Here is a 10000-nt window from a genome sequence, read left to right on the forward strand (position 1 = left end):
CTCATACTGGCCAGGGGGAGGGGCTAGCGCCCCTCGGAAATAAAATAAATCACACCTGTGTGAAGTGAGGGGCGATCTTGTCATCATACATACATCTCATTCCGACCAATCACAATTTGCGCCCTCACTTTTATCTTCAATGCGTACTTTGCTCAGCCAATCAAATCATCTTGTCTCTTTGCATACAGTGACAGAATTGTCCTGACATTGTCAAAAATGTCAAACTTGTCAAACTTTCCTTATGTTTTAACCCATTTTAGGCGGGAACCCCTTTTCGTGTTAGCCATTTAGAAATAGCAGATCTACAAGCTCATACGAGCTTGTAGGTCTGCTATTTTTGAAAACTGTCATTTCCAAACAGACATTTTTAGAATCTGATCTCAGGTCAGAATGGGTTAAGTAACACGTGACGCGTCAAACTAGGGGGGTTTCATATATATTGCACATACATATATTTAAACTAGGGGGGTTTCATATATATTGCACATACATATATTTAAACTAGGGGGGTTTCATATATATTGCACATACATATATTTAAACTAGGGGGGTTTCATATATATTGCACATACATATATTTAAACTAGGGGGGTTTCATATATATTGCACACATACATATATTTAAACTAGGGGGGTTTCATATATATTGCACATACATATATTTAAACTAGGGGGGTTTCATATATATTGCACATACATATATTTAAACTAGGGGGGTTTCATATATATTGCACATACATATATTTAAACTAGGGGGGTTTCATATATATTGCACATACATATATTTAAACTAGGGGGGTTTCATATATATTGCACATACATATATTTAAACTAGGGGGGTTTCATATATATTGCACATACATATATTTAAACTAGGGGGGTTTCATATATATTGCACATACATATATTTAAACTAGGGGGGTTTCATATATATTGCACATACATATATTTAAACTAGGGGGGTTTCATATATATTGCACACATACATATATTTTTATATTTCTTCACCGCATTTATATACCGGATATCAGAGAGAGAGAGAGAGAGAGATAACCGCACGCACACACACACACACACACACACACACACACACACACACACACACACACACGCAGTCTTAGTTACCGTCCACAAACTTGGTCTTAAACAAACATTAAGGAGGTAGCAGTGCAACTCAAAAATGGAGATACAAGGTTTATGCCCGACGACCACAGAGTGAATACTCCCCCGCCCCTCCCCTCCCTCTCTCCCCCCCCTCCCTCTCTCCCCTCCTCCCCCCTTCCTCTCTCCCCTCCCCCCTCTCTTATTTTGTATATTTATTCTTTTTTTTTTCATCTGGCATTCGGTCCGTGACCATGTGGGGGGGGGGGGGGGCAGCACGCCGCGTGTGAGAGCTTTATCTCTGGGGGGGGGGTGAGGGGGGGGGGGGGTGTGAGGCTTAGAGCTGTGTGAGACTCAGCTGCTCTTTTTGGGGAAATCTCATTTAGACACACACACACACACACACACACACACACACACACACACACCTATTTGAATATAAAGTAACAGAAAAACGGTTGACTTGCAGGGAATCAAAGTGCATGACCATGTTGGGTGCACGCACGCACGCACGCACGCACGCACGCACACACACACGCACGCACGCACGCACACACGCCAACTGGTTAATGCTTAGTGATGAGGTAGCCATTGATTGCTTTCTTTCGCAGATGGAGTCGTTTTTTTCACTTCTCTCTCGTGTGTGTGTGTGTGTAGGTGTGAGTGTGTGTGTCTTTGTGTGCGCGCTACGCCAACGCGTGTGAAGGTGTGTGTGTGTGTGTAGGTGTGAGTGTGTGTGTGTGTGTGTGTGTGTGTGTGTGTGTGTGTGTGCGCGCTACGCCACCGCGTGTGAAGGTGTGTGACTCTGTGACCTCATAATGGAGGCAACCAGCTGTGGTGATGAATGATGTCGATGTTGCACAGAGAACTGTGACCGCAACACGTAAGTGGTGTCGTGCAACGCTGCGGACATCAGGTAACTGATTTGGGTAGGCCACCAGCTGTGGTGTAACTTACGGCGACGCCCCCCGGATGTCAGCAGACAAACAGCAGCCGCCAAAGAGCGCCGAAGTCTGACGTCAATATCAGTATATTCTATGTCCATCTCTACTCTATCTAGATCTACTCTCCATCTACTCTATATAAATGGCACAATCGAGAAAACGGCACAATCGAGAGAACGGCACAATCGAGAGAACGGCACAATCGAGATAATCCCCACAGAAGGATCTCATATCGCCTCATAAGAACTGTGTTTGTAAAGTAAACAAATCATCCAGGCCGCGTCACGCATATGGATATGAATAATCAACTGAGAAAAAGACAATTGTTTACTGCTACTGAATTAGTTACATTTTCACTGGAAACAGACTTTGTCGTGTATATATAGTGTATATATACAGTAGTGTATCTTACCGTAGGTAGTCCCGTCTACAGAGGATCAGGTTAGCCTTGGTGTAGAGGGTACAGTAGTGTATCTTACCGAGGTAGTCCCGTCTACAGAGGATCAGGTTAGCCTCGGTGTAGAGGGTACAGTAGTGTATCTTACCGAGGTAGTCCCGTCTACAGAGGATCAGGTTAGCCTTGGTGTAGAGGGTACTGTAGTGTATCTTACCGTAGGTAGTCTCGTCTACAGAGGATCAGGTTAGCCTTGGTGTAGAGGGTACTGTAGTGTATCTTACCGAGGTAGTCCCGTCTACAGAGGATCAGGTTAGCCTTGGTGTAGAGGGTACTGTAGTGTATCTTACCGAGGTAGTCCCGTCTACAGAGGATCAGGTTAGCCTTGGTGTAGAGGGTACTGTAGTGTATCTTACCGAGGTAGTCCCGTCTACAGAGGATCAGGTTAGCCTTGGTGTAGAGGGTACTGTAGTGTATCTTACCGTAGGTAGTCCCGTCTACAGAGGATCAGGTTAGCCTTGGTGTAGAGGGTACAGTAGTGTATCTTACCGTAGGTAGTCCCGTCTACAGAGGATCAGGTTAGCCTTGGTGTAGAGGGTACAGTAGTGTATCTTACCGAGGTAGTCCCGTCTACAGAGGATCAGGTTAGCCTTGGTGTAGAGGGTACAGTAGTGTATCTTACCGTAGGTAGTCCCGTCTACAGAGGATCAGGTTAGCCTTGGTGTAGAGGGTACAGTAGTGTATCTTACCGAGGTAGTCCCGTCTACAGAGGATCAGGTTAGCCTTGGTGTAGAGGGTACTGTAGTGTATCTTACCGTAGGTAGTCCCGTCTACAGAGGATCAGGTTAGCCTTGGTGTAGAGGGTACAGTAGTGTATCTTACCGTAGGTAGTCCCGTCTACAGAGGATCAGGTTAGCCTTGGTGTAGAGGGTACAGTAGTGTATCTTACCGAGGTAGTCCCGTCTACAGAGGATCAGGTTAGCCTTGGTGTAGAGGGTACAGTAGTGTATCTTACCGTAGGTAGTCCCGTCTACAGAGGATCAGGTTAGCCTTGGTGTAGAGGGTACTGCCCACCTCCCCCAGACGACAGTCACAACAGGCACATTTCAGGCAGTCCTCGTGCCAATATTTGTCCAGAGCTTTGAGGAGGTAGCGGTCTTTGATCTTCCGCTGACAGCCGGCACAGCCTTTCGGCTTGGTGTCCGGTTGCACCGACAGCATCTGGATACCTAGAATAAAGACATAAAGACATAAACACGTTATTGTTATTATTGTTGTTGTTATTATTACTAGGCCTGTACGTGCCCGTTGCAGTCGGCCACCGGCCTACTTGGGAACGATGCAACTTGGGAACCTAATGATATACGATGTCATCATCATATAGCACCCGTTTTAACCGTTAGCCGGTTGTCCCACATGGAGCCCGTGCCCCCTGGCAGAGCCTGATTGGTTGAGCCTCAATTGGCTGAAGCAGAGGCTGGGTGAAAGGAGGTGGCCTCATTAGGCCCAATGACTGGCAGAGCCTTTTGAGGTGGTTCTGGAGAACCGTGGGTCCGACCGACTCCATACCACTCGATGGCACTGCACTCCCTGTGGGGGGGGGGGGGGGGGAACGTGTCGACGGTCGAGCCAGGGACGTGCAGGTAGGGGGCGCCAGAGGGACGTGCAGAGTGTTAGAGAGGCAGGGGCTGTTAAAAGGGCACTTTTGGATAAAAATAGCGAAAATAGCAGATCTACAAGCTCACGGCGCGTTGAGAGCTTGTAGATCTGCTATTTTCAGGGCACAACCCAGCACTCTTTAGCTAGTGGAGATGCGGTTTGTAACGACATGGATTTATAAACATATTTGTTCAACGCAAAATACTGTGTTCAAGTTCAGGAGACTTCGGGAAAAAAGCTATTCTCCTGAACGCTGCCTTCCTTCCAGCATGGAAAGGAGAGGAGGGGCATTTATTTCACCATGTAGTAAACGCTGCATTCAGGGTCTGGAGAGGGCAGTTGTTTTACAGACGGGTAAAAGGGGCAGTTGTTTTACAGACGGGTAAAAGGGCAGTGTTTATGTGTGCACGTGCCTGTGTCGAGTGACAGTGACACACACAAACAGACAGACAGACAGACAGACAGACAGAGGATTAACTCTTAAATAAATAACTTACGGCCAAGCTACACCAGGCATATGGTTGTTTTTTTTTGGGTTAGGCTAACCCTAACCCTGACTGCAGTCAGGAAGCAGACAGGTAAATCGACCAATGACAAAGCTTCTAGGAAAGTCTTTGAATGCAGATTGCGCCCCCTATAGACGGGTCACAGACTGCAGCGTTCTACCCGTCGCTGGCGGTCTGAATACCAAAACAAATAAAGGTCATAAAAATGTTGACACATTATTGCTTATAGCAGCTTTAAGGGAGGGGGTGAAATTATTATTATTATTATTATTATTGAGGTCTAGTTGTGTTTATTTGTGTTCGTGAAATACGTCTTTGTTTTTTTTCCACTGTTTTGTTTATTCAAGATTCAGGGTATACAGTAAATCAAATGACAGTATATGTGACACACCCATATGAAACATATGAAATATAACAAAATATTGTGAGTCCATACACGAAATATTGTGGTAGCATAAAATAAAAATAAGAAAATAAAATAAAAATTTGCATAGTCCTATGCTAACATGGAAGCGACACTAATACAAACCACATAACCTGAATCAAGTTTTGAAACAAAAACAAGACAAACGTAAAGGAGGGGGTGAAATTATGACAGGCAGTTATATTATTATTATATTACTGCCGTCAAAATATGACTCCCCAGTCACAAAACACTTTGTTTGAAATAACCACCCGTACTTTCTAGGGTATGATTTGGGGCCCTAAAGATAAATACAAAATTAATATCAACATCTTAATACTGTTCAATACTCAATGCGAAGGGGGGGGGGGTGAATTCTCTCTCTCTCTCTCTCCCCCTCTCTCTAATGGGAGTGGCCAATACGGGATGGGGGGGGCTGTATTGTTAGTTCCTAAGAAGCAGAGGGGTGTGTGTGTGTGTGTGTGGTGTGTGTGAGGGGGGGGGGGTCTTTTGTAGGGGAACAATGTGGCCTCGCACCAGAAAGAAAGATCTCCTAATTAGTATTCTAACTGAAGACCCCCACGCACGCACGTGCACACACACACATGCACACACACACACACACACACACACACACACACACACACAGGTTTCACGGTGTTAGATGGGGTCCTTGAAACAGAATAAAACAAATGTATAAATATAGACCATCACTGCTCTGTCCTGGCGTGCGTGCGTGTGTACGTGCGTGCGTGCGTGCGTGGCCTTCCCTTTTTAACAAAAAGGGAGGAAATTACAGCTGCTTCAAAAGGCTTAATTATATCTACTCTTTTTGCTCGCCCGCACCTCCCTCTCCCTCTCCCTCTCTCTCTCCTCTCATTTTAGTCGACTAAATGAACATTGTTACACACACATGTTTTCATGGCCAACTACCTTTTTTCACTGACGAAAACAAAAAGAAGTAAGCTATGATGACTGTTAAGACACATGCGTGGCCGGTTTGTCTCAATGGGATAGTTCCAATGTGTGGAACTATAGCCCGAAATAGATACTTAATAAACATCGATGCTACCGAGACAGACAGACAGACAGACAGACATCACAGCTGTGCGACATTTTCACCCCATCATCACTTTAATTATGGTTACCATGGCAACATGGTAGAGAGAGAGAGAGAGAGAGAGAGAGAGAGAGAGAGAGAGAGAGAGAGAGAGAGAGAGAGAGAGATAGAGAGAGAGAGAGACACACAGATAGAGAGAGAGAGAGAGAGAGAGAGAGACACACAGATAGAGAGAGAGATAGAGAGAGAGAGAGACACACAGATAGAGAGAGAGAGAGAGAGAGAGAGAGACACACAGATAGAGAGCATGCTGCTTCATTCAACAACACGCTATAGTTGCTGCATCATCATTTCATATTTCTGTCTCTTTTAAAAACAGCTTCTATAAACAAAGACATGAATGAACTCTGAGCTGAATGTAATAAATATATTACATTATGTCAGATATATATGTATGGAATAAATATATTACATATAAATATGTATTCTATGGTTGACAGCTGTGTCAGTGTGTCAGTGTGTGTGTGTGTGTTGTGTGTGTGTGTGTGTGTGTGTGTGTGTGTGTGTGTGTGTCTTACTGAAAGCGTTCTGTTTCACAACAGTCACTCACAGTAGCTATACTAATAATAATAAGCTATAGTTATAATAAATATATTAGATATTAATGGTTTGAATGGTGGATGAAGGCTCAGTGATCAACAGACTATAACTATATGAATATAATGCTGTCACACGTTCAGCCTCAAAGCAGCAGAAAAATGAATGAAATTACCTTAAATCATATAACCCGAAATACAGCAGAAATCACAGCAGAAATTAAGACCAAATCACAGCAGAAATGCAGCCAAAATTAAACCTAAATCATATCAGAAAAATGAAGCTTAAATGAAGCCTACATGAAGCCAGAATCACAACATTCAGTCTAAATGAAGCCTAAATGAAGCCAGAATCACAGCATTCAGCCTAAATGAAGCCTACATGAAGCCAGAATCACAACATTCAGTCTAAATGAAGCCAGAATCACAACATTCAGCCTAAATGAAGCCTAAATGAAGCCAGCATCACAACATTCAGCCTTAATGAAGCCTACATGAAGCCAGAATCACAACATTCAGTCTAAATGAAGCCAGAATCACAGCATTCAGCCTAAATGAAGCCTAAATGAAGCCAGAATCACAACATTCAGTCTAAATTAAGCCTAAATGAAGCCAGAATCACAGCATTCAGCCTAAATGAAGCCTAAATGAAGCCAGAATCACAACATTCAGTCTAAATTAAGCCTAAATGAAGCCAGAATCACAGCATTCAGCCTAAATGAAGCCTAAATGAAGCCAGAATCACAACATTCAGTCTAAATTAAGCCAGAATCACAACATTCAGCCTAAATGAAGCCAGAATCACAGCATTCAGTCTAAATGAAGCCAGAATCACAACATTCAGTGTAAATGAAGCCTAAATGAAGCCAGAATCACAACATTCAGCCTAAATGAAGCCAGAATCACAACATTCAGCCTAAATGAAGCCAGAATCACAACATTCAGTCTAAATGAAGCCAGAATCACAACATTCAGTCTAAATGAAGCCAGAATCACAACATTCAGTCTAAATGAAGCCTAAATGAAGCCAGAATCACAACATTCAGCCTAAATGAAGCCAGAATCACAACATTCAGTCTAAATGAAGCCAGAATCACAACAGAAACAGACCTACATGTTTCAACCTGAATGAATGAATCACCACAACAATACAAACCGTAAACAATAACAACAACAACATTAAGGATGTAAACAAGGGACCACAGAACGGATAAACAAACAGATTTCTCACCGAAACTTTTGTCTCTATTCTGCATTTGTTGATCCTCGTTTTGAGCTTTAAAAACATCCGAACGCCTCACCGCGGAGCATCTGGTCCGAAGCGGAGAGACACAGAGGTGGAACCCTCTAAGAACACTCCGAGGTGAAGCTATTACATATGGTATTATTATAAATAAACCTGTTTCTGAGGCTCAGACTGAAACGATATGCTGCGACAAGACGAACCGCCGAGCCGCTGTGAGCACAACACACACACACACTGAGACACACACACACACACACACACACACACACACACACACACAGCTACGATACACACACACACACACACACACACACACACACACACACACAGCTACGATACACACACACACATACACACGCACACACACTGCCTCTGTGCTGCCTCGCTCTTCTCTGTGTGTGAGCGACTGAATGAGAGAGAGAGAGAGAGGCAGAGAGAGAGAGAGAGAGAGGCAGAGAGAAAGAGAGAGAGAGAGAGAGAGGCAGAGAGAGAGAGAGAGAGAGACATAGACAGAGAGCAGGGTGTCAGTTAATGAGGGAAAAACGCTGCAGCAATGAAGAGAAACGATGCCACCTAGTGTCTGTTTAGAGTATAGCAGGTATATATATCTATAGAGGTCAATGAACGGATCACCATCGAGTTGTCTTTGTCCAGGGTTAGGGTTAGGGCCCCAGGGCTCAGGGTTAGGGTTAGGGCCCCAGGGCTCAGGGTTAGGGCCCCAGGGCTCAGGGTTAGGGTTAGGGCCCCAGGGCTCAGGGTTAGGGCCCCAGGGCTCAGGGTTAGGGTTAGGGCCCCAGGGCTCAGGGTTAGGGCCCCAGGGCTCAGGGTTAGGGCCCCAGGGCTCAGGGACGCTTTTACCCGTCTGTAAAACAACTGCCCTTTTTTTTTTCTTCTTCTTTTATATATTTTTTATCCCACGATTTTGTAACCCATTTTTCACCCCTGTGTGATCCTGGGCTCTACACACCCTCCACCAACCTAGTCCCCCATATATGGGGGACAAGGGGAGAGCAACGGACTTGAACTCATGCTTCCTTCATGCCTGAGTGTCCAAATTGCTCCTTTACACCTGACAGGGGAGAGTTTCCCTGGTTGGACGTAACGCGCGGAGGGAACACGTTATCCTGACAGGGGGGAGTTTCCCTGGTTGGACGTAGCGCGCGGAAGGAACACGTTATTCCAACCAGTTCCTTTCCCCTCCATCAGGCGTTCCCTGGTTCTATGAGGCACTAGAGTTGTCCGTTCCCCTCTCTCTCTCTCTCTCTCTCTCTGTGTGTGCGAGTAACTGGGGAGCATCTCTGACAGCACGCTGTGTTAGACAGACAGACAGACAGACAGACAGACAGACAGACAGACAGACAGACAGACAGACAGACAGACAGACAGACAGATAGACAGACAGGTGCAGCTAATGGAGCTCGTTAAGGCGTACTTACAGATGTTCTCTTAACATAATTGATCGTTGGCTTTCCCCCCCCCCACCTCCTCTCCTCGTTGAGAGGATCGTCAGACCGTTATTCCCCATCGTCCAATTAGAGCTCTGCTAACGAGATCCCCCGCCTCTCCTCGCTCGCCCAAATAACACCCCCAAATATCAAAGTCTCTCTCTCTCCCACTCTCTCTCTCTCTCTCTCCATCCTTTGGTAAAACACCCTGGGAAAGAGCGAGGGATGGGATGGAGACACACACACACACACACACACACACACGCACGCACACACACACACACACACACACACACACACACACACACACACACACACACACACACACACACACACACACACACATATATATATGAAATCAAGCCAACCCCCCATATAGTGTTAGATCTACTGGATCTCTTCTCTACTAGTGTTAGATCTACTGGATCTCTTCTCTACTAGTGTTAGATCTACTGGATCTCTTCTCTACTAGTGTTAGATCTACTGGATCTCTTCTCTACTAGTGTTAGATCTACTGGATCTCTTCTCTACTGGTGTTAGATCTACTGGATCTCTTCTCTACTAGTGTTAGATCTACTGGATCTCTTCTCTACTAGTGTTAGATCTACTGGATCTCTTCTCTACTGGTGTTAGATCTACTGGATCT

The 10000-nt window shown here is 45.0% G+C and overlaps 1 protein-coding gene across 1 annotated transcript in view; it reads right to left on the reverse strand.

Annotated features, from left to right (window-relative positions):
* LOC308311038 (LIM domain only protein 3) overlaps positions 1 to 8026 on the reverse strand; it is a gene marked incomplete at its 3' end in the record, with an annotated part of 25971 nt that extends 17945 nt beyond the window's left edge. Inside the window, exons 1-2 of the mRNA XM_080757535.1 lie at positions 7895 to 8026; positions 3455 to 3668 (exon numbers count right to left, since the gene is read on the reverse strand). Of these exons, the coding sequence (XP_080613661.1) occupies positions 3455 to 3668; positions 7895 to 7919 (239 nt within the window). The 5' untranslated portion in view covers positions 7920 to 8026. The remainder of the gene's footprint in view (positions 1 to 3454; positions 3669 to 7894) is intronic.
* Positions 8027 to 10000: the final 1974 nt, after the last annotated feature.

This window comes from Protomyctophum bolini (assembly GCF_963924005.1).
Source record: "Protomyctophum bolini genome assembly, chromosome: 23".
Lineage (NCBI taxonomy): Eukaryota > Metazoa > Chordata > Actinopteri > Myctophiformes > Myctophidae > Protomyctophum > Protomyctophum bolini.